At 43.9% G+C, this 25,244-nt stretch overlaps 1 protein-coding gene across 3 annotated transcripts in view; it reads right to left on the reverse strand.

Annotated features, from left to right (window-relative positions):
- Positions 1 to 7,688: 7,688 nt before the first annotated feature.
- The window catches only part of TTLL11 (tubulin tyrosine ligase like 11), a 152,383-nt gene continuing 134,827 nt past the window's right edge, over positions 7,689 to 25,244 (reverse strand). For all 3 annotated transcript variants that reach the window (XM_075578980.1, XM_075578978.1, XM_075578979.1), the window contains one exon: positions 7,689 to 13,978. In XM_075578980.1, coding sequence (XP_075435095.1) covers positions 13,695 to 13,978 — 284 coding nt within the window. In that variant the 3' untranslated portion in view covers positions 7,689 to 13,694. The remainder of the gene's footprint in view (positions 13,979 to 25,244) is intronic.

Genomic DNA, 25,244 nt, shown 5'->3' on the forward strand with positions numbered 1-25,244 from the left:
TACTCCCGCAGGAATCACTGTCCTGTGCCAGGTCCCTGGACACAGCCTCCCATGGAGTTACTATATCATAACTGACAGAACTCTTCCTCAACTGGACTTGAACTAGACAGCAACTCAGGTAGAACTTTCCAGCAACTCCTTCCTCAGCTCTGACAAGAGCTGGAACTCCTTCCTCCTCTCAGCAGAACTAACTTTTAAACACAGTGCTGTGCCTTATGTAAGCTTCTGAGGCTGACACACCTCTGACATCACTAACCATGGAGTCAGAGCATGTGACCAGTCCCAGCCATACACAGAGCACCCCACCAGGGTGTGAGGGAAAACCTCCATGATTACTGCTGGCATGCCCACACTTACCAGGCCTTACTGCCAGCAGGAGAGATGACTGTAGGCATTTTACATGACCGCTACATTCTCCCCCTGGTGAATCCCATCGTCCTCGCTGGGACCTAAATTTGTATACCTCTTTCCAGGAAGCACTGTAACGGAAAACATAATTAACATCACACAAATTTCCTCATAATGCAGTACACATGAATACAGTCATCCGCCAAGCCCGCCAAGACTAGCAGCCACAGACCCGCGTGATGCGTTAGTACCCCCTAAAAATAGTGATCTGGGTCGGGTTTCCTCACCTCCCTGTTACCCATATCCAGGACCGTGACATAATAATGCCTAGGCGATCCTCTCTCTGGCACATAGGTCACCCTATGTTTGTGAACATTTCTCCCTATGCTCCACACTCGCATCAGGGTGTCTATCCTTTCTTCCGCCTTCTTACCTACAATGGCGCTCCCCCTATTGACTAAATACAGCTCTATAGTCTCTTGGAGCCACGTTTCCCTATTGTCCTCAATTTCATCCATCAGGGGCTCCGGAACATAGGGATACTCCAACCCATGGGATTTTTTATATTTGACTATTATAGCCCTCTCCGCCCTACTGACCCTGGTCAGATCAGCACTACCTGCCCTTCCAGGTAACACCCATGATAGGGGCTCATCAGAATCTACTGGGTCTGACAGAGTGTCAGGACCCATGGGCGCTATGTCTCTACGCTCCAGTTGGAACCACCTCTTCTGTAATTCTCTGTCCCTCTGCTCGGGTGTAAACTCTCCCTCTTTCCACCAGAAATCTACCACCTCCTCCCGCCGGATGAGGAACCGAGTACGGTCCATCCACGCGGAGTACCCCTCAAATAGTGGAGCCCACCACCGGGTCTCCTTAAAGGGATTAGGCCCTGGTTCCCGGTCGTCATCAAATGAAAATACCCCTGACGACCTTGTGGATCGCGAGTTGAACCACCTCGAGGACCCCGGAGCCTTTACTGCCGGTTGGGGTGCTGTATCCGCCACCCTCAATTCTCCCCCTCCCCGTGAATCACCTTCCGTAGCTCCACTGAGCTGCCTCTCCCCAGTCCGTTCTTCCTCCCCCCCCAAAGGTATGTCCACAAGTTCCAAGCTGGGCGGTGAACCCGGTGACCATGTGATAGGGGTAGGGGCATTACCTAGGGCATGGGGTTGGGTATAGGGGCATGGAACGGGACCCCACGGGGTTACGACCCGCTCCTGGCTGTCCGTAGACTGGTCCAAGGATGATGTCTCACCCTCCTCAGTCCTGAGATCGTCTCTCCATTTTCTGGGCAATACGAGCGGTCGGGGACCTTCCCCCAATCGCCGAAGCGTCGCTGCTTCCCCTTCCTGGGTTCCGCCGTCGCCACCGGAAGTGACGTCCTCCCCGGAACCGGAAGCGTCGCCATCTCACGTGGGACCCCCATGCGGGATCTCTTCTTCCACGACGACATCCGGTTGCTCCGCCGTCGCCACCGGAAGTGATGCCGTCCCTCCACGTGCGCCTGAGGCCTGGCGCGGCCCTTCCAGCTCTATGCCGTCTGCTGCAACCAGGTAAGTAATAGCGCTGCTTGGCTTACCCGTCCACAGGGGTGTAGGCGTCTCTCTCCCATCTCCGCCATGTCCTGGGGTGGCAGGACTCCGTCGGTCGGATCGCCGATCTGCGGGGGACGTCCGGTCACTCACCCCACGGGGCGTCGTTCTTCCCGTCTGTCTTTTCCGCTCCGTTTTTGCTACCGCCAGCTCACGGAGGTCCTCATCAGAGTAGTCCCCTCGCCCCGACCTAGGGGTCGCGGGGCGGGGTGAAAGTCTCTTTGCCCCTGTCGCGGGGGTTAATCCAGCCGCCTCAATGGCCAGTGACCCAGCCGACTTGACCGGCTCCAGTCCCCTGTCTCCGGGACTCGCGCGGTTGATCCACAGCGCGCCCGGGGACTCAACAGAGCGCCGTGTCACATCCACCGGGGGGTCAGCAGGCTGTATTGGGATGAACGTGGGCATAGGCCACAGATACAAAGTCCCGCAATGAGGGCAACGTGCCACCGTATTCACAGTACCTCCGGGCAGCCCGCATTGTAGGCAGAGCCCGACCACCGTCTCTGTATTGGCCACCCTCACCACCAGCACCCCGCCGGGCACTGAGTAGGGCTGGGTGGAGACCATAGTGCCCACAGTGGAGGAGCAGGCCATTCTTTGTACAGGAGTCACTTCCTGTACAGGTCTCTCCTTCTCTGTGGTTCCTCGCAACTGACTGGTGGAAGTTGCTGGATCCGCCACTCCCTGCTTCGGCTCCTCCCTTCTCTGACAGAGTTGGAACCCGCCCCCAGGGGTTGCAATAATGGGCGGGTCCCACAGGGGAATATCATGCCCCTTAATTAAGGCCGCACCTCTCTCAGTCCTGGTGGGCGCGGTCTGCGTTTTCGCGCCAGTCTCCTCCCCAGAGCTGGAGTCCTTTCCCGCGGCTAGTTCCCGCCTTCTCCTTGCAGCAGCTTTTTGCACAAGGTACCTTTGCTTGCAAATCACCTCCACGGCCGGAACTACTTTTTGTAGTGGCGCCGTCTGGATATCAGTCCCTGGGCCCAGTGGGTGCATTCTCACAGGCCATAATTGAAAGTCACTCCCCCTGGTAGAAATCAGGGGAGGGTCCCATAGACTCAACGGTTGACTCAGCACAGGGGCTGAATTAGTCACTGTCCATCCCGGCGCAGCCATAGCTTTCGCGCCATGCCCCCCTTCAGGGCGGGGCTCTGCTGTTCGCGCCATTCCCGGCCAGCTCTGTGCAAGTCCTGCAGCAGCCATTTTTTCTGCGCCTGGCCCATGCGGTTTCCCTAGCAAGCGGGAACCGCCATTTTGGTTGGTTTTGGCACCCAAAAAGTCCATTTGTTCGCTCTCCTCACGGGGTTCTCCCCCAATTATAACAATTTCTTCACACTCTTCAAGGGTGGCCCCTCGCTGTCCCAGGCAGGATAAAAACGGGGCAGCCACGGCCTTTGCTCCGCTCCAGAGCAAACTCGTTAAGGACAATTCAGCGACAGTCTGCTCTTCAGTGGGTTGCACGCCACGGGTGCCCTCCCCATCAGCCTCTGTCCGCCATTTTACGTTCTCCGCGCCACGCGGATCCTCCACTCTCTCATAACAGTTGTCGTACATGAGGCTCCACTCTGCGGGGCAGCCACCACACCGGTACAATAAAGATTAGCTCAGATGCACCACCACATGTGTACCTTATCTAGGTGTGACTCAGTGTTGCACTACCTCAGGCTAGGCTCACTCTCTCAGTGTCTGCTGTGACTCCTTCCTCCCAGTCTGTGCTCCCTACGGTGAGTGTCTGGAATGGCTAGGTACTCTGGCTGGCTCTGCCATGCAGTACTTGGGGCGTCTACCTGTCTTGGTCAGCCTAGCGCAGACCCTCTCCAGGACTCCTGACCAAGTTAACAGGCTGTCCCTTCTGGCATCCTACCAACTAGCACTGCCTCAAGGTGACTCGGTCAGCTATAGCCCGCTCCAGACCCCTCACTCCCTTCAGGCCCCTAGGTTGTCCCTGCGAACTGACAATATCCCGTCAGCCCCCTGACCACCCCTAGGTCCGTCCCTACGCAGCACAAAGTGGCAGCAGACACTCTCCCTGTTTCCCAGTGTGCCTAGCTAGAGCCTGTCCTGATGACAGATCTGATCTCAGCAGCTCGCCTCCAAATGTAACGGTATTTCTGGCCCGGCCTGACCCACCCAATCTCACATTGGCCCCTGTGGTCTAACCGGACCCCATTACAGTGTAGATATGCCTGATGGTGCACCTGTTGGCTACAGGACTCCTGAGTCTCCCGCATGATGGTGTGTGGGGAGGACCCGTCAGACAGGCAGCTGAGGTAGTGTGCTGAGTCTCACCTAGTTCCAGTGCAGCGCCTCCACCTCACCAGGGTCCCTGCGTCCGCAAGGGGATGATCCTGGCGAGGAACTCCTCCGTGGTGCTCCTCTCTGTACACTCATTCCAGATAGATACACGAGAGGGTTTCTGGCTGAACTCATCTTTATTGACACGGCAGGGCAGCTGCCCTCCACAAGGAGTATCTTCAGCCGCTCATCTCGCCAGTGCTCCCTTTAGTTAGGTATGTCACCTAGATCAGGGATTCACTACTCCCGCAGGAATCACTGTCCTGTGCCAGGTCCCTGGACACAGCCTCCCATGGAGTTACTATATCATAACTGACAGAACTCTTCCTCAACTGGACTTGAACTAGACAGCAACTCAGGTAGAACTTTCCAGCAACTCCTTCCTCAGCTCTGACAAGAGCTGGAACTCCTTCCTCCTCTCAGCAGAACTAACTTTTAAACACAGTGCTGTGCCTTATGTAAGCTTCTGAGGCTGACACACCTCTGACATCACTAACCATGGAGTCAGAGCATGTGACCAGTCCCAGCCATACACAGAGCACCCCACCAGGGTGTGAGGGAAAACCTCCATGATTACTGCTGGCATGCCCACACTTACCAGGCCTTACTGCCAGCAGGAGAGATGACTGTAGGCATTTTACATGACCGCTACACATGTCATTACCCAGAATCCCTGGCAGCAGTGGATGCACTGTTTGCCAAGCGACAATGGGGAAAAGCAGGGTTGCAGACCTGTCTAAGAGATGTAAATGCACCGCGAGGGGTATTTTTAGTTGCTGTACACTTTTTTTTAATCATTTTTTTTTTTTACACACCACAACATTTTTAATGTGTTACACATCAGAAGCACAAACTGCTCAGTGCCGCAGTGCATTGCAGGTCTCCTCGCCAGTGGAAAGGTGGTATTACATTATTAACAGCAAGTGAAAAGCATGATATTCAAACTGGGAAAATGGAAGGGAGCCATTAAATATTATTTTATTGGGTTTCCTATAATGCAGAGACAATTTGAACAGGCGAGACACCCATTTACCAATTATTATAGTAAAATGTAAGCTTCCATTATGCTACTGTAGTAGAATCAAAAATTCTGCAATCAGAATTACCATTATACAGTATTACCAACAATATTATAGTATTAAACACGAGTTAACCGTAGCTCCTACCGGCCATTCGTGTGAAAAGTCATCAATTATAACTATTCAGTGGATAATCTGTACAAGCCCCAATTCTATAAACTGTGTTGCCGTCTTCAATTTGCTTCAAATGAATGGAGCAGAAATCTTCCGGTGTGAAGAGAAGACCGCTCCACCATATATTGAATAGGGACTATAAAGAGCAAAGACGTTTTTAGTGATCTTAGCATTATAATTGGCGCTATAGCTGTCTGTGTTATAAAAGTCAGCCAGGAATCAAGGTTTCCACTAGTGTTTATCCCTAAAATAATTTGTGGATTATGAATATTAGGAATAAAACAATGATAATCGAAACACAATTGGCCATAGACAGAATTATGGCTTTATAACCAATTCAAACATAATAAGAAAGCAGTGATATGAACGCAAACAACCGTGTTTGAAACAATATTTTAATGCCCCAACTCTGCCAGAACACAATTTGTCTTCTCTATATAAAATCCCTCCACGGAGAAACCGGCGTTGGCTAAATCTTGGGAAAGGGATCTACAGTAGATAAGGATTTTTCTTCATAACAATGGAATAAAATATGGGAAGTCAGAGCTGCATCTTCCATTTCAGTTACGGTCCTATAGACGTCCTATAAAATACTGAATAAGTGGAGACACTTTCCCCCCCACCTATTCAGATTTGCGCTGGAGGAGTTACAGTGAGAGAGGTGCTGTACCATGTTACACATTTGGTGGGAATACTCCGATTAAAACGTTCTGGAAAGAAGTATTAGAGAAAATCTTGGATAACGTTTCCATAGGACCCCTGAATAACTCTCTTAAAGAGAGACAGGATCCCAAACTTCTATAAAAAATAAATAAATCTCTGGTACTCCGTCTCCTGAATGCTGCCAAGAGTAAGATTCCCGTATTTTGTAATCAGATCAGAGTCTCCTCTGTAAACAACTGGCTAAGCACATCATGAGAAATCTATAACATGGAAAAAAGAACTACATTTGAACAAATCTGGGCCCCATGGGTCATATGGGGACCCCATTTCCCAATGGAAATACTCTGCCTCCTCTTGATTAGCTCAGGTAGACAACCTAGATATGTGTCAAAGATGGCCGATTCTCCCATAAAATCCAGGTCCACTTGTTAGACACCTCCTGTTACTCTTGTTACTGATACAGTACTAGATACTTATATACTACCCTTCTAGGCAATTGTTGAGTCGTGTTCTTTGAGGACCTCTGCTGCCTCAAATCCATCCCTGCACCCCCCCCCCAAAATTTTTTTATTTTGTACTAGATACCCCCCCACCATACTACTGTAGAAAAACTATTATTACTATTCAGTGTACTTATGAGGATACAGTGCAAGAAAATATCAATAAACTTTATTTGATTAATCTTTCTACAAATGGTTAATTTAGTGTTATGATAACTTTTATATATATATATATATTTTATATTTTATATATATATATATATGCAAATACAACTTTATGGTTTTTGAAGCAAAAAGTGGCACTGCGTGCTCATTTGCACGTCATTTCCCAGAATCCCTTGCTGCAGTGGAAGTGCTGTATGCTGGGTGATAATGGGGAAAGGCGGGGTTGCAGACCTGCCTAAGACATGCAGATGAGCATACAGTTGTATTTTCATATTTGCTTTCCTGTGGAGGGTTTTTGTCACTTTTTTTACTCACCATAACTTAACTCAGTATTATGGTATATATATATATATATTTATTTATATATATACATACACACACATATATACATGATAATCAGCGTGCCAACAATATTAATGTGACAAATATACATTATAAGCTTTTGGTATTTAGTCTCATTGCACGGTATGGTCTGACCAGACTAATACCATTAGGATATTTTATGAGATTTTAATATGATTAATTCCTAATGGTTTTTTTCCCTCCATCTCTATACATCCCGGGAGGATGTGATCCCTACAACAATGAGAAGGTCTGCAATGCACTGTATCTACTGATGTGGAACTTGTCAAATAGTGGTAGTAACTTTTTCATGAGTACTGTACAGTCATCTTTAGTTTTAGTGCAGCAAAGGCTGGATACCAGCTGTAGCACAATGCCCTGCTTTTCCTTCAAGCTCTCAAACATTAAAGCAGCAATCCCCCTATACGTTGTTACCCTCCCGATTGTTTTACAGGATGGTAACTCGGAGATCACCCCCCTCACCCCCCGCAGAGCTGAACTGCGCTGTTTCACGCCAGGGGCCCCCACAGTTCCCAAGATTCTTACCGGTGTAAGTCTCCTTCCGGGGGAAACAAAATGGCTGGCAAATCTCAAGCCAATAGGAAGCTGCAGCATCAGCTGCTTTCTATTGGACAACTATTTAAATCCCCTTTAAAATCAAGGAAGCAAAACTGGTAACTTCACTGGCAAGAATCTCGGCAACTGGGCAGTTCTTGGAGCTGGAAATAGTATGGTTCAGCCGTGGAGGGCCACCAAATCCAATCCTGTTAAATAATAATAGGAGGGGTAATTAGGGGGGCAGGTTGCCGCTTTAAAGTGTAACAGGCATACTGGGTTCATTTACCAAAAACTTCCGACACAGAGAAAAAACAGCTCCAGATTTATAAAAGCGCAAAACCCCATTGCTTTAATGGTAACCTTATTCCTGGCTCAATTTGCAGGGGGGTTTTTAACCCCAGTTTTCCAGCCATGAATCTTAGATAAATAGCCCCAGGTACAGGCAAAATGGGCATTAAACTGAGGCAAGAGAAGCTAAGTAGCATTATATATTAAAGTCCCTCGCCTGCTAAAGAGGTCAATTGTAGCACAGATTAAGAGAAATATCTTTATATTATGTATAATAAATGTTTAGCAGGGAATCTTTGATAAATAACCTTGTGGTTCTTTAGTTTTAATATTGTTTCCCAGTTGGCTTGCTGCCGCCGGTGAAATGGCGCATTAGCCCCGCCCACCTCGTGCGTGGCTGATTTGGAACAATGGCCGCATCTTCCGCGTATGCTGCGAAGCAACCCAATAGCGTCTGCTACAGCGGTATGTGAGAGCCTACAGCATCAAGATAATGTTTCTTAAAACAAAAACAACTGTCCTTGAGTAGGTTGCTGAGTCTGTGCTTCCTTCACCTAGAATTAGCCCAAACTATTTAGAAGCATTAGAAAAATTCCAGTTAGAAAAAGGCATGGAAGCTAAAAAGTGACACCCTTACAGTAGTATTCTCATTTAAAGCAGAAGTCAGCATTGATCACCATCTTTGTTTGTTTGTTTTTTAACTCCAAATTTTTATTTTGTGGGGGGGATGGTAGGGGGGTACAGAAATAAAATAGGGTAGGGGGGAAGGAAGGCGTAGTAGATACACATGGATAATATGACAGATATACATTTAATGGACACAGACGATGTACTGGAGGGCAGTGCAGCATGGGAACTTTGAGTTCAATGGGTAACCCATGAGTCACGGTGTAGGGCCAAGACCTCACACTTGCTCAGCAGGGCAGCTTTAATAATCAGTTACCAGACTGAGCAAAGTGAGATATCCACGGGCCCCAGATATTTACACATTTTGTTTGTTCATCCTCAAGGAGGCTCGTTAGCTTTTCCATAACCATTATATCATTTATTTTGTTACGGACTGGCCTTATTGTTTGGGGTTTAACTTGTTTCCAGTTGCAAGCAATTTTGTTTTGGGCAGCAGAGAGAATATGTTTGATCAGAGCGTCTGCATCACGGTCTACGTTCTCAGCAGGCCTGCTAAATCAGGACAGATTCAATATTCCATGGAGGAACAAGCCCCACAACCTGGAGAGTTTAGCCTTTAGATTTTTTCCAAAACCCGTTGATCCTAGGACACGACCACCATATATGTTTGAATGAGCCCACATGGCTACCATTCCGCCAGCACAAGAGTGAGGGCGCCGGAAAAAAAGGCATGGAATCGGGACGGAGTGTATTACCATCTGTGTAATATTTTGAGATTCGTTTCTCTAATGGTGGAGCACCTGGATGATTTAGCCATTCTCTCAAATATGTCACCTCCAATTCTTGCCCAATGTCTCTCTCCCAACTGAGTATATTTGTATCCTTGAGAGTGTTAGCTGGAGCAATTAGAATTTAAGTAGAGCTATTGTCCCTTTATGATAAGTTGAGATCAAATACAAATGTTCAAATGTCGTCAGTGGTCTATAGGTGTCTTTCGTATGTCTAAACAAGGTTACTGTACATAGTGTCTTGGGTGCATATATTGAAAAATATTCTTCGGGGGTACATTGTACTCTGTCTGGATTTCTGTGAATGACTTCACCTTGTTCTTCGTAACCATATCCCCTACCCTGATTATTCCTGACCGGCACCAGATCATAAAAGTATGTTTGGTGAGCAGGTGGGAAGTCTGGGTTATCTACTAAAGGAGTTAGGGTGCAGTTAAGACTGTCAGACCGCAGCATTCAGCTATAAGTTGGGTTTCTGTTCTCTCAATTACCAGGATCTGGAATATAAAGAGCCAGGCTACTCTATCGAATGCCTTCAGGGCATCTAAATCCAGAATCGCTGTTGACCTCTTATTTATGTTGCCATTATGAATGATATAAATCGTCCTTCTGGTGTTATCTGAAGCTTGCTGCTCTGGTTTAAAACCTGATTGGTCTGGATTGACTACGGTGGCCAGACATTTATTAAGACGTGTAAAAATCTTTATATCGGTGTTGATTAAAGAAATCGGCCTATAACTAGGGCACTGTGTCGGGTCTTTCCCTTCCTTCGGGATTACTGTTATGGAAGCTATGAGCATTTCACTCGGCAGCTGTTTGCCTGCCAATATTTTATTATATCGTTTAGTTAGGTGTGGAGATAGTATGGGATTAAACTTTTTAAAATAGAGATTTGAGAAACCGTCAGGGCCTTCGATTGTTAAAAGCGATATAATAGTCTCCATGACTTCTTCGACTGTAATTGGTACCCCCACTAAGGTTGTGTCCCGGGGACTAAGCGTTGGGAAGCTACACTGGCCAAGGTATTCTGAAATGTTGGATACCTGTGACGATGTTCCCTTATCTGATGTCCTGAGGTTGTAACGGGTACTATAATAATTGACAAATTCTTTGTTTATATCAATTCGACTATATGTTGGGATATAGTTAGATGTTTTTAGTGCAAATATGTTTGTAATGGAGTTTTTGTTGCTTAATGGTTTTTTTTGTTTTTTTTTACTTTAATTAAATCTTGTCTTGCCCTTTTTCAAAATCAATTTTTATTTGTAAAATGTCTGATGCTCTGTTCAGGAAATGTAAGAGTTTCAGATAGTAAGTGTCCGGGAGGTTAAAAAGCTCTCCCAGAGCCGTCGAACGGTTACCATGGTAACCTCAGAAGAGAGACATTAAAATCATGTCTTTCTTTAACACACAAGAAGAAAAAGAAAGAGCAGGACCTGCTCAGAGGGCGAGATACTAAAATTATAGTAGTTAAACTCCTTTAGGCTTCTGGGGGAGATTGCTGCCTCAAATGTTTTTCATTTAACAACCAATCATTTGTTAAAATGGGCATTACATGATTGCTGCAGTGTACAGACTGAATATACCTGTGAGAGACATGCAGATAAGTACCTGAGCGTCTGTTAATGATGAGATAGTACAGGGGTGCTCAACTCCAGTCCTCAAGCCCCCCCCTAACAGGTCAGGTTTTCAGGATATCCCAGCTTCCGGGACTGATTGAGCCACGTGTGCCGAAGCAAGGATATCCTGAGAACCTGACCTGTTGGAGGGGCTTGAGGGCTGAAGTTGAGCCCCCCTGAGATAGTAGTAGTTCAAAGCATCCATATTGGTCCCACAGAAAATCAGATTTGTGGGCTGCGATCCCTTTCAGAGTGGTGTACAGAGCTTTCCAAACCTCATAGGTCTGTTCTTCTTCAGTACACCTTGAAGAAGAAACGCGTTAGGTTTCGGATGTTCTGTACACTATAATTGAATCTACGAGGAATTCTGCTGGCCTACTTAAAGGTGTCGCAACCTAAAACAAATCTGCTTTAATGGTAAGATATACCAATAAGAGAATCACGCAGTTATGCTATTGACCCCAATTTAGCAGAGACAATTCCTTTTGCAGACTTTGATAACCACTAATTATAGAAGTTATGGTGGGTACAAAAACCCTCCACTGTACAGTGCAAAGGTGACACTGTGTGGTCATTCGCATGTCATTTCCCAGAATCCCTGGCTGCCTTGGAATATGAGATAATGGGAAATGGCAGGGCTGCAGACATGTCTGAGAATATGCTCACAAGTGGGACTTTTATTTGCTATACACCAACAACTAATATAACTAGTGTGTGTCTGCAAAGTCTTTTGTGGAAGAAATATTAACTGCATCCCATTACAATTTAAAGACGGATAATTCCAGATTAAATCTGTAATTTAAAAAAAGGTAAATAATGACTTCTAAAAACAGACAATGCAGACAGACAGACAGACAGACAGTTCAATGCGCTCCAGAATTCCACTGTGCTCATCTAATGTGACTATTTATTGTGATAAAGTATGATACTAATACAGTACATTCCTGGTGATAGGCTGCTCTCAGAATACGGTTTCGTCTTCCATTGGTACTAGATTTTTATTGGTGGTTTCCGAGGCTGCACAATAACTTCCAGGTTCATAAGTGAAAACATAGCTCGCAACACACAGATGCAGTGTTATCCAAGTTCGTTGTGGGTGCAAGGAAACTGCAGCTGAACAGAGCCCGACCGCGGCCCGATTACAGCTTCCGCATGCCCAAAAGCTCAGTAAACAGGCTGCCCTGCAGGGATTAACACAGCCAGGGTCCCTGCTTCTGAATGGGACTCCCGCTGAGTCGATCCTACCAGGCCCGACACCATTAGATCTATGGTCCTCGATTGGCTCACAATTCAATCCAACCAATTTCACAGATAATGCTGCTTCCTCGGGGACACTGTACTAAGAGACGGCAGCCACTTTGGTTTTCCCGTTCACGGGGACAAGCAATCGGAGGGTTCGCTGTGCACGATAGTGCATCCAGTTTCATCTCCAGAGCGGGACTCTAGGCGGTGTGGGTGTGTCGATCAAACGCCCCGAAAGGCTCAATTTATGAGACGTTCCGTGAGTGTAAATCTATTACTTACTGCATGCTCCGATTAGTAAATACGTTACCCGCAAAGTATTTCTTCTTTGTCTTTTTATTCTGAGCTTTGAAACTTGTGGAAATTACCCCCAGAGAAATCTTAAGAACCGGATATTGTTCTTACTCCGCTTAATTTTCCTATGGAATTTGTGAATATACCAACCAACCGTTAATCACATAAATACACTTTTGTACACAGCGTTACCCTATGTCACAATCTATGTTTTCACTTTTATGAACCTGGAAGTTACAGTATTGTGCGTCTCGGAAACCTCCAAAGAAAATAATGAAATTCTGCCTGGAAATATCTTTCCCAGATGCATTTAGTTACATTTTTTCTTGTGTTACACGGACACTAGTTTGGAAGTATGGTGTAGGGTGTAGCACGTGTGTAAATGTCTATGATCTTCCATTCATTGCCACATGTTCCCTGAGGCTTATTGCCATTTTATTACAAAGAGGTCGGTTATGATGAACTGTGCCTAAATTCCAGGCATCATAATAAATATATTGGAAGCTGAGCTTGCAAAATAGAAGGACGGCTGGTGCCATTATAAGTCACTCGTTGGAAGAGACGCTTTGTAAGCGGCATACAGATATAGCAGATGTTATTGCACCTGTTACTTGCATGCGTTAACGTTACCGCGATATTTATTGTGAGAAATACCACGGTTCCACTGAAGACAATGATGACGCGCGCACTCAGTAATGCACGCCATCGCTTTTGGGTTATTTCTTGCATTAATGGAGCAAACCAAGAAATATTCAACATGTGTTTTTGTTGAATAAATCAGTTCTGTAGTATTAGATAATACTACCCTTTTTTAATGTTAAAATGCAACTTTCAATGCCATTTTGAATTAGTTTTAATATACTGAGCATCCTTTGATTTCTGTAGCAGGCTTTAGACCACCTCCCCAGCAGAACCAATCGATGGGCAGCATAGGCAATTCGTTTTCAATAAAGGTAATCAAATGCTGCATATATTAAAACAAAAATTATATATATATATTTTTTTTTTAAGCTGCTTGGATTGACTCTTTAACTAGCCGCAACGGGCATAATAACGACTGCTACATCCGTATGTTAATCCCGATCTGACGATGAGTGCGGTGTCCGTACGTCCTGCAAACAGGTCCTGCCAGCAACTGATGCCGTTATGCCTTTTGATTACAATAAAGCTGCTCGTCTCAAGAATGCTGCAACCTGTAATCACGGAGTCTGCAGGCGGCACTCGTGCGGTTTAAGAGGGGAACGTAAGATGTAACATGATGTTTTTCCAGCTGACGGCTTCTTAGTGATGTTCTCCGCTCCACAAGTCCTCTGCTGCACGGCACTTGCTTCTCATCTACAGCTCCGAGGTGGCATTCGCACCAATCTACCAGGGACTCAACCTGCTCTTGGAGAGGTAGATCTTTGAAGCGCCTTTGAGCCAAGTAAAGGAACGCTTCTACAAAAGCCTGCAAACACATCCCTTTAAATAAAAAAAACAGAAATAAAGTTAAAACCAGATAGCCACATTTAACGGCACAATCTATGCAATATCCAACATGTCTTTTTTTTTTAGTTATTTTTTTAAATAAATCAGTTCTGTAGTATTAGATAATACAGGACATACAAAATGTTTTTTATTTTATTTTTAAATTCAACTCGTTATTTTAAGTTAGTTTTCATATATTGAGCATCCTTTGATTTCTATAGCAGGTTTTAGCCACCTCCCAAGCAGTGCAAGATCTTTGCAACACTGTCCAGTTTGTAATTTGTTGCCAATATTCTCTGCAGTTTGAGCTGCAAACTGTACCAATAGATAATGTTACCGTAGTAATATAAGAATACATTGTAGCTGCTGAGTTACACTGACTGAAGGATTGATTGAAACTGAAAGGCAGCCATTTAGTGAACCCTGGGAAGCAGGATCTTTGCTGATCGATCACGGGAGAACGAATCGAACGTCAGCTTAGGTAATTAGTTTTCAATAAAGGTAATCAAATACTGCATATATTAAAACAAAAAAAAGGTGTGCACACCCCCAGGAAGGAGATCCCTCTGGGGATCGAAACGTCGGATTTTTGTGTCTGTTTCAATACATTATTTTGCTGACTCTCTTTGCTGTTCTGCCGCCCTGCTGGATGGTAACGTACTCTTTACATTATTTATGGGACTAGCACCAGGCCTTTCTGGATATCTACATTGGAGTGCTTGCTGCTTTTCTACATATTTTTGTGTGTATATCTATATATATATATATATATATATATATATATATATATATATATATACAGTGTTCGACAAACCTATACATTTGCTCGCCCCGGGCGAGTGGATTTAACCCCCGGGCGAGTAAATATTGGCCCAAGCAGCACACGTTTGGTACTAGGTGGCGAGTAGATTTTTTTGTGTGGCGAGTAGATTTTTTGGTGATTTGTCAACCACTGTATATATATATATATATATATATATATATATATATATATATATATATATATATATATATATATAAAAATTAATTAAAGTAATACAGAGTGCTTTTCCTGGTAATATACAGGTTAATAAAAGCTTCAACCAGACTTAGAACTATGCAACTAATTTTGACAGATTTCTTATAAATCATTCTTCCTGGTAATGCACAGGTTATTAAGAATTTATATTAGTGTTAGGGACCCTTGAGATGTGGTCTGCCATGTGGTGGCTCAGGGGCTTACAACACTTTGGCCAAAATGTTAAACTAAAAGACCATTTTATTTAATAGATATCTATACATATATATTTAGGCACTGGACCGTGTATAGGTTTCACTGGATGTGCACTGAGCTCTGTCTGTGTTTCATGTTCTGTCTCTGGTTTTACATATATATCGCCATGCTCAGTAGCACTCCTCTGTGACACCTATGTTTATATATATGTTGTGGTTATTTTGGGGGTTCAATATGAGCTTGCAGTTGTCCTGTATGTTTTACATTACAATCCAATCCTATAAGTTGCTGGCTTCTCAGTGCTTCCTGCCTTAATGCCGGTCAGCCCTACGTACAACTTGCTCATCACCCGTTTCAGAACATTGGAGTGGGGTTGTACTTTTGCAATGTAGTCAAGTACCTGCAAGTGGCATTTATGGCGCCCTATCTGCAATTCAAACAGCGCATTTTGGTATCGGTGCGCCGAAGATTACTCCGACACAAAATAATTTCCAAATGCATTGGAGGTTATTGGCAAATGTGACCTTCTCTTGATGAAAGGAGCAACTTGAGTACTTGACATGGCGCTTCAAGTAAATGTCATCCAAGAAGTCTGCATGTGTCTGCCAGAGTCCATCATTGTTTGTGATTATCTCTACATTTGACCAACTTCTCCCATCTTGAAAATACAGAACAATCCAGATGACACATGAAATATAAGGGGGTTTCATTTCAATGTATTGTATTTACTGGATGTGGAGATATGACTGACATTTTCTCAGTAGAAGCAGTTTCTTGCATTGAATAAAAGCTAGGAGTCCTTACCCCAGAGAAAAAGGCATGAATTTATATTCAACGCCTTAACAGATGTCTAGGAAAAAGCTAGGATAGTCTGTTGAATAAAACCAGGGGTGGTTCATTATCTTACAATTGACATGTTAATTAATTCTTCTTCCAAGTCTAAATTGCAAATGGAGGAAACAACAAGCTTGATTTGTAGAAGTCGAGATGTTGCTGATAAGATGCTACATAGAACATTCTTGACTATATGGAATGTCTTCAGCTCTTTCCCTGCATATAGCCGCTATCCTTCACCAAATGTTGACCAATACACACAATATGAATATGAGAAATCAAGGGAAGTGGTCCATCGAACCAATAAATTATCTCGGTTACCTATCTGGTTCCTTTTGCTTTCAAATGTAGAATTTAAGAAGCAAGATATGATTGCATGAAACGAAAATACTACACAGTCTCTCTTTGTAACAGGTTCTGTAAGGCTCGGTTTGCTGTAGTTCTTGTGTTCTGCTCTGTAGTTAACACATTTTAGTTAAATTCTGTGCTATGCTTTGTTGTTGGTTAGTGAATAAAAGTTCAATCTTTGTTCACATAAGACACTGGTATATAATATAATGCCCAAGAAAAGCTAAATCCACATCAAAGTAGATATATAAAAAAAAAAATAAGGTGAACATCTCAAAGAAACAAAACAATGTTGAATTGAATCTATTCTCTGTTTGATACCAGCATGAAGAAAAGTATGAGAGGATAACTTCAGGAGAACTTCAGTATCAAACGACCATATTGGTTATTTATTAAAGTCTCCCAACTGACCGTGGGTCAAAAAGACAACACCAAATTTATCAAAGAAAAATATCCACAATAAACCAACATAATGTTTTCCTTTGATACATTTTGATGTCCATGAATTTTGGTCTAGGACAGCGGTGCGCAAAGTGGGGGGCGCGACCCCCAGGGGGCAGGAAATTGTGCTGGGGGGGCGCGGGCAGTTGCAGAGGACCCGCGCTCTTCCCCCAGGCATTTAAATTAAATGCCGGGGGATCGCGGGAGGCCCCTGCAACTGTTTACTTACCGGGATTCAGCCGTCTGTGTTGTGTCGCCATGGCAACCATGTGACCTGACGTCACACGCCCACGCAGCGTCATCTGACGCGGATGAAGGTAGGTGGGGGGCGCGAGAGCCAGGGGCAGAGAGACAGGGGGGCTCAGCACCAAAAGTTTGCGCTCCCCTGGTCTAGGACATTTGGTCGTGGCTGTTTCGCCACGTTCAAATGACTGCTAGCACTTGGCCGCGACTCGCCCCACCGCTGGGACACTCAGCAACTGGCTGCAGCGGACAGTGACTAACCTTACCCTAAAATCCTTTAAGGTTAACCCCAAATACTAACGCTACCCCCTACCCTAAAAACCTTTAGACTTACCCTTTACCCTAACCACTAAAACCCCATACAGTTAACCTCTACCCTTACGGCAAAAACCCCTACAGTTAACCCCCTACCCTAAAACTGATCTACCCTAAAACTTAAACTAACCCCCAACCCCAAGACTTACCTTCTCGTCGAAGTGACCGGCGGCGGGTCCCCCTGCACCTAAACGCCAGAGAAGAGTTGGTCACGGCAGTACAGCGGCGACCAAATGCCCCATTATGCATACATTTTGCTTGTTCACCTTTCAAAGTCTTTAAAAGACTCCTAGTAGTTGTACTTGGTTTAGCAGTGTCGGCGGCTTGGTTTAGCAGTGTCGGCGGCTTGGTTTAGCAGTGTCGGCGGCTTGGTTTAGCAGTGTCGGCGGCTCGGTTTAGCAGTGTCGGCGGCTCGGTTTAGCAGTGTCGGCGGCTCGGTTTAGTAGTGTCCGCAGCTTGGTTTAGTAGTGTCGGCGGCTCGGTTTAGTAGTGTCCACGGCTCGGTTTAGTAGTGTCCGCAGCTCGGTTTAGTAGTGTCCGCGGCTCGGTTTAGTAGTGTCCGCGACTGGGTTTAGTAGTGTCGGCGACTTGGTTTAGTAGTGTCGGCGGCTCGGTTTAGTAGTGTCCGCGGCTAGGTTTAGTGGTGTCCGCGGCTTGGTTTAGTAGTGTCCGTGGCTTGGTTCAGCAGTGTCGGCGGCTTGGTTTAGTAGTGTCCGCGGCTTGGTTTAGTAGTGTCCGTGGCTTGGTTTAGCAGTTTCCCCGGCTTGGTTTAGTAGTGTCCGTGGCTTGGTTTAGTAGTGTCCGCGGCTTGGTTTAGCAGTGTCGGCGGCTTGGTTTAGCAGTTTTCCCGGCTTGGTTTAGTAGTGTCCGCGGCTTGGTTTAGTAGTGTCCGTGGCTTGGTTTAGTAGTGTCCGCGGCTTGGTTTAGTAGTGTCCGCGGCTTGGTTTAGCAGTGTCGGCGGCTTGGTTTAGTAGTGTCCGCGGATTGGTTTAGCAGTGTCGGCGGCTTGGTTTAGTAGTGTCCGCGGCTTGGTTTAGTAGTGTCCGTGGCTTGGTTTAGCAGTTTCCCCGGCTTGGTTTAGTAGTGTCCGCGGCTTGGTTTAGTAGTGTCCGCGGCTTGGTTTAGCAGTGTCGGCGGCTTGGTTTAGCAGTTTTCCCGGCTTGGTTTAGCAGTTTCCCCGGCTTGGTTTAGTAGTGTCCGCGGCTTGGTTTAGTAGTGTCCGCGGCTTGGTTTAGTAGTGTCCGCGGCTTGGTTTAGTAGTGTCCGCGGCTTGGTTTAGCAGTTTTCCCGGCTTGGTTTAGTAGTGTCCGCGGCTTGGTTTAGTAGTGTCCGCGGCTTGGTTTAGTAGTGTCCGCGGCTTGGTTTAGCAGTGTCGGCGGCTTGGTTTAGTAGTGTCCGCGGATTGGTTTAGCAGTGTCGGCGGCTTGGTTTAGTAGTGTCCGCGGCTTGGTTTAGTAGTGTCGGCGGCTTGGTTTAGTAGTGTCCGCGGCTTGGTTTAGCAGTTTCCCCGGCTTGGTTTAGTAGTGTCCGCGGCTTGGTTTAGTAGTGTCCGCGGCTTGGTTTAGTAGTGTCCGCGGCTTGGTTTAGCAGTGTCGGCGGCTTGGTTTAGTAGTGTCCGTGGCTTGGTTTAGTAGTGTCCGCGGCTTGGTTTAGTAGTGTCCGCGGCTTGGTTTAGTAGTGTCCGCGGCTTGGTTTAGTAGTGTCCGCGGCTTGGTTTAGTAGTGTCCGCGGCTTGGTTTAGTAGTGTCCGCGGCTTGGTTTAGCAGTTTCCCCGGCTTGGTTTAGTAGTGTCCGCGGCTTGGTTTAGTAGTGTCTGCGGCTTGGTTTAGCAGTGTCGGCGGCTTGGTTTAGTAGTGTGCGCGGCTTGGTTTAGTAGTGTCCGCGGCTTGGTTTAGTAGTGTCCGCGGCTTGGTTTAGTAGTGTCCGCGGCTTGGTTTAGTAGTGTCCGCGGCTTGGTTTAGCAGTTTCCCCGGCTTGGTTTAGTAGTGTCCGCGGCTTGGTTTAGCAGTTTCCCCGGCTTGGTTTAGTAGTGTCCACGGCTTGGTTTAGTAGTGTCCGTGGCTTGGTTTAGTAGTGTCCGTGGCTTGGTTTAGTAGTGTCCACGGCTTGGTTTAGTAGTGTCCGCGGCTTGGTTCATGCTTTGTTGATCCGTTCTGCCACTTTCCAATTACAATTTGTCTGCCATAAAAGGTATCAAACCACCTACCACCTTCTCCCTCCTTTCTTACTACATGGAAGATACAGTAGGACCGACGTGGCTCCCCGCCTTTCTAATGCCATTTCTCTGCCTGTAACTTCAACATTTACATTTACAAACTGCCAGTTTGAGTTTCAAAAATCTAATTCACTAAGCCATGGTGTTAGTTGAGCGTACTGTAACTTCATTTATTTCGGTTATTACCCTATGCTAAACTATTACTGTGGTTTGATGAATGAGGCTTTGTGCCTGTGTCAATGTTAAATCTCCGTGACTCAAACACCATGGTGCAAAAAACTGTTACGGTTTCTCAAAGACTGAGCACAACTATATTCAAAATGGATTACAACAGTATTTCTCTAGAATTTTATAAATCATGTTAAGCCAAATATCCGCACAAAAGGCCTTTTGGAAACAAACTTGATGAATCATTTTGACACGCATAGGTATGCAAACACACAATTGGTAGCGAGTGAAACTTGCTTAGCTTTGCAACTCAATAAGAAACTACAAATCGGAGAAAACCAACTTGACACTTCTGCGAGCAGTTTCTCCCGATCACAACGAGGATTCCCATTTAAATACAGACTATGGAGTACGTTTATATATTATTTTAACAGATTTTCTTTAAATTAAATTGGCATGTCTTACCTATACAGAAAAGGCTCGCGAGGGGTCGGTCCACAAACGTATACTTCATATTTAAGGATTTGGGTTTTAGGTTTTAGCTAACACTACTGACTGATCATTCTGCGCGTCTGGTTAAAACCGATAAAAAAACGTAAATGAAGCATCATTTTCCATTGAATCCCACCTCTTGTACCAGCTCAGCCACATGTAGAAGACAAAGAGCATCACACGGGGAGTATGGAAACGCAAATAACGGGTACCGATAAACACCACATTCAAATGTGTCCATTTTTGGTTCATTGTTAGATGCTTTCCATGCGTTTTTTTAAAACAAATCAGTTCTGTAGTTTGAGCTATTACTTACTGCATTACTTTTTTTTATTATACAACTCTTAATGCCATTTTTAATGAGTTTTAATATGTATGTATATCTTTATTTATATAGCTCCATTTATGTACATAGCGCTTCACAGCAGTGATACATGTGACATAATATAACACATAATGGGAATAAGCGCTTCAGACATAAAAATAACGTTAGGAAAAAGGAGTCCCTGCCCCGAAGAGCTTACAATCTAATTGGTAACTATTATGTGGAAGCTAACTGCTCAGCCAAAAAATACACAAGTTAGAACATATTATAAAAAGACAAAAGGTGCAATAGGGGATATGTCAACGTATAGAATACACCAAAAGCGTGACTGCGTCACGAAAGATCCGCTTTAGTATGCACTCAATTGCCAAAAGTAAAGTGTAATTGTCATCGAGCAGGATATGAATATCCCCACACACGGCTGATTAATGGTATGAGGTCCACAATAATGTCACTAAGTAGAGCATAAACTAACTCTATATAAAACAAAAAATATTAACATTTTTATGTGTAGCCAAACAACGACCAAAGTGACAACAATATATATAGTGACAATAAATGTTCAAATCCCCAGAGAGAAGACGGCCAAAATATTCTTAATTGAATATATTCAAAGGCATTAAAATGCCTATTAAGATCATGTAGACACAGGGAAATAATGTATTGTAATGTTTTCACAGTGCATCTATACATAGATCGTGTCTGGTAGTATGGTGATCTGTAAATAAGATGGTCTATCATACAACACTGTTAGGGACACATTCGATATAATGGTCACTGCATTCAATAGTACGCTTAGGAATAGATGTCATTATCCTGAGCAAAGAGAAGGGGTATGCAGAGTATTCAACACCACATCCCTAAATGATACTAAACATAGAGGTATAAATAGTTGAGGTATAGATTGTCTCCCTGTATATGGTGCTATAACATGACCTGCATAGTAAGGGGTCTCTCGGGTAACTCCACAAGCAAAACATATATGTGGAAATGTGTATATCCGATATAAATGTAAGTATATCACATCTGTGTAACCACCATTTCAAAGACCACTGTAAAGGTATTAATCTAAGATGCATATAAACATGCAGAATAGCGGGTGGTAAGTAATTCATCCATACAGGGAAAGCCATGGTTTCAAATCGAAAGTCAATGGTTTCAATGAATTCTACCACATGACTTAATCAGAATAAGTCTAAAGCACTTCACAATTCTATTCACCACTAATGATGCAAAATATACTGAGTGGAACTAATGGTACATACACGAGATGTACGGCTCTTATGAAATGAAAATCTTATTTAATTTGAATTTAAACATAACGGCAGAATAATGAAGCTACGTGCAGCACACTGACTCACATTTGAAGATTTGTGAATAAACATCTCTACAAATCTTGTCCTTTATTATCATGGCACTACCACGGTATTATCTTGTAAGCTGCTTAATCAATGTTTACATACAAAATGTTATTACAAATACACCGCTCTCCAGTGGCTATTGAAGTTGGTTAAATGTCTCGTGGATGGGACAAATGAAGCAGTGTAATAGTGGTGGTGATCAACACCCATCAGATTAGAACTATCTTCTGCCAAGCAGCATAGCAATAGAGAAACATTATCCTTTAATGGAGATACTTATATTTTTATGCGAGGAAACGTAGGGGACATAGCTTAAATAAATATATTTGAGGGGCATTTAGTACAAATGTATCTTCTCAGCGGGTGCCTGGAGTAAATTTGAATATTAAGTCAAGCCTGATAAAGCCAATGTCATTAGTTAACATATCCATGCCCCCTAAACATCAAGTATAGCCACTGGATGCCTTCTTGCTTCACTAATATTAATATCCAATTGGAAGTAAAACATCCTGCATGGAGGTTAAAAAAAAATACATGACTGCCAAATGTTCACTGTTTAGCCAATTGTTGTGTTAAACTGACTGTAGCTTAAGTATTTAAAAAATCAGCAACGCCAAACGAAAAAGCCATTTTGGTAAGTGGTGGCATTGGTGAGACTACCACCATGGTTGGTAATTCTCCAGGTGTAATGACATGCTACCTTCTGGAGTTCAATACCATTTGTAAGACTTTATAACTAATTAGGATTGTTTGTAGTCTTGCTTGGAAACTAATTAGCAAGTATAACCTGTTGGCTTGGATGAACAATCAATATGTTGTACATTTTTGTATTACCATTACTCTTTATCACCACTCTTCAGCTTATTTTCTGTTGACACATGAATATGTATTTGTTGTACTTTAACATGCATCTCTGTTGACGTCTTGATTTTAACCCTTTCTGCCCGAATCAGGGGATCCTCTGGGAGCTTTTAAAGTCTGCTCCTTGTTTGAACAGCACCTATCAAAAGGAGGTTAGTCTCCCCGAATGTTGCGCACCTTCTTATAGTATGTTGTTAAAAAAAATTTTTGTTCTGACCACGGCAATCTTCAAATCTGTGAGGTGCATCCCCCCTTTTGTGAATTTTCAACATTATTGTCTCTAGTGATCACTAGTGGTTGAATGGATGGCCAAGAGAGCTGCTCAAGTACTATAATCTTACTTTGAGTGTGGACCTCACATCTCACATTCTGGTATCGTGGGTCTAAGAGAAAACAGGCTGCCTCTCACTACTACTAAAATCAGGGAACTTGACCTGTGCAGTCTAAAATGTTTAACCAAAACAGATGTGGGTGCCGGTGCCCTCTCCTGGAATATGCGGATAACAGTCTTAAGGGTTGGTGCAGGCTGGGTGTATGTTGGGATTCCTCAACGACATACTAAGTCAGAAATGTTGAGAGTGGCCTGTCGCAGAATAACACTCCAATCGCAGCATTTTGCTCAGTTTATTCTGTGGAAAGATACATCCAGCACAATGTTTTGGGGGGTTTAAGTCTCTTCGTCAGGTGCATTACCAGAAGGTCTCATTTACAAATGGAGAAACCGTGTTAATTAATCCAATGGTCTAGTCCAAGAAGATGGATTATATCAGCAAAATGCTTGACATGTGGGCAAGTTACTCGTTTAATATCCCTCTTATTTCATAACTATACATTTTATGACAAGAGCAGTCAATGAAACCAAATAAAAAACGGCCTGGCCGATTACCAGGCAGAGGTGATAACCTATACAAAGCAAATCTTTTATCCTTTTTTGTACTCGGATGACTTCTCTCTCTCCATTTATCCATAGGTAATAAATCATGATAATTGGGTGGGGGCATACAGCCCAAGTGCAAATTAGATGGCATGCCGAAATTGCTGATCTAGCTTGTAAACAGGATGAAAGTCCTAACTGCATGTTTAGTAACATCTCAACGATGAGTAATGTCTTATTGACATGCTGTGGTTATATTCATATTGCACAGTCAATGCTTTTAATGGGACTGCATATATGGTATATTATAATGCATAGCATTATTATACAGTGATATATTTTATAGGTGACACTCTCCCAGAGCATTTAGTAACAAAAAAAAAGCCTGATGCTAGCATATTATAATGGCAGCTAGATGGTAAATACAAGATACTTCTGACGTGAGCTTTCCTGCTATTAAGCAGCTGTGCACAATCCATTTGGAGTCCAGGCTTTTTTCCAGGATAATGTGCTAACCAATTTCATAATCCTATTCATGCCTGTCAAAAGATTCGACATTATCAGTCTTTGGAAGTAAAAGCCAGCAGAACCAAGTATTAGCTCTAGTGACCTATCTGCAGAAAGATAACCAATGATGGTGGACTTGCCAAACAAAATAATTGCAGATCTTCCAGTCTGTGCAGGCGAACCTCATGAAATAAAATCTTATTGCGACGCCAAACAATAATCATAAAATCTAATATGACAATTCAACGATAAAACTAAATAATTCTACCTTTAAAATGTTTGTTTTCTATACCGTGGTAGGCTAATCATGTATGGTTTGTTAGTTGCATAAAACATATACGTGTGTGTGCAGATATTATATTGTATCAAGTTCATTTTTAAAGAAATATAGGAAGCCATACAAAAAATATGCGGTGAAGTCTCTGGGAATAACAGGGTTTCCGCATCAAGGCAATTTATAGGAAAACTGGGGCATTTTCATCTAACACCCATGTATTAAAGTGACTTTCTCTAATGTTGCCCTGTGTGCATCAGCTTGTGACATTGAGTGTCAGTATGAGGGGTTGGTGGGGTGATGTATGAAACAATGATTATAATGAGCTGTATTAAACTGTACAGCAATTTGTCTCCCTTCAATCTGTGCCAAACAATCTGACAGGTTCAAGGTGGCCGTTACTTTCTAATAATATGCACCCCGTGCTGGAAAATGTATCTACATTTAATGCAACTGTGCTCCAAAAAATGGTGCAGTGTGTAAAAACCAAAACATATAGTACTATATGCAGGGGAATCATTAGCACTGCTTAATGACAGAGTTGTGATACAACAAAATGTAGTAAACGATTACTGTATTGTCACCTCTAGATCTGTAATCTGTATGAGAGACTTTGAATGTTGTACACACTGGGCTCTATCAAAGTACTATACATATATCTGTGCAGTTTCTATGTTGTAATGTTAGTTGCCCCATTTTGGGGTATGTCTGCGATGAGATGATCGATTTATGGAGCAAGCGGGAGAAGTTAGGCGTTAGGGCGGAGTGACATTTGCATTGGCGCAGGTC

This window comes from Ascaphus truei, chromosome 21 (genome assembly GCF_040206685.1).
Source record: "Ascaphus truei isolate aAscTru1 chromosome 21, aAscTru1.hap1, whole genome shotgun sequence".
Lineage (NCBI taxonomy): Eukaryota > Metazoa > Chordata > Amphibia > Anura > Ascaphidae > Ascaphus > Ascaphus truei.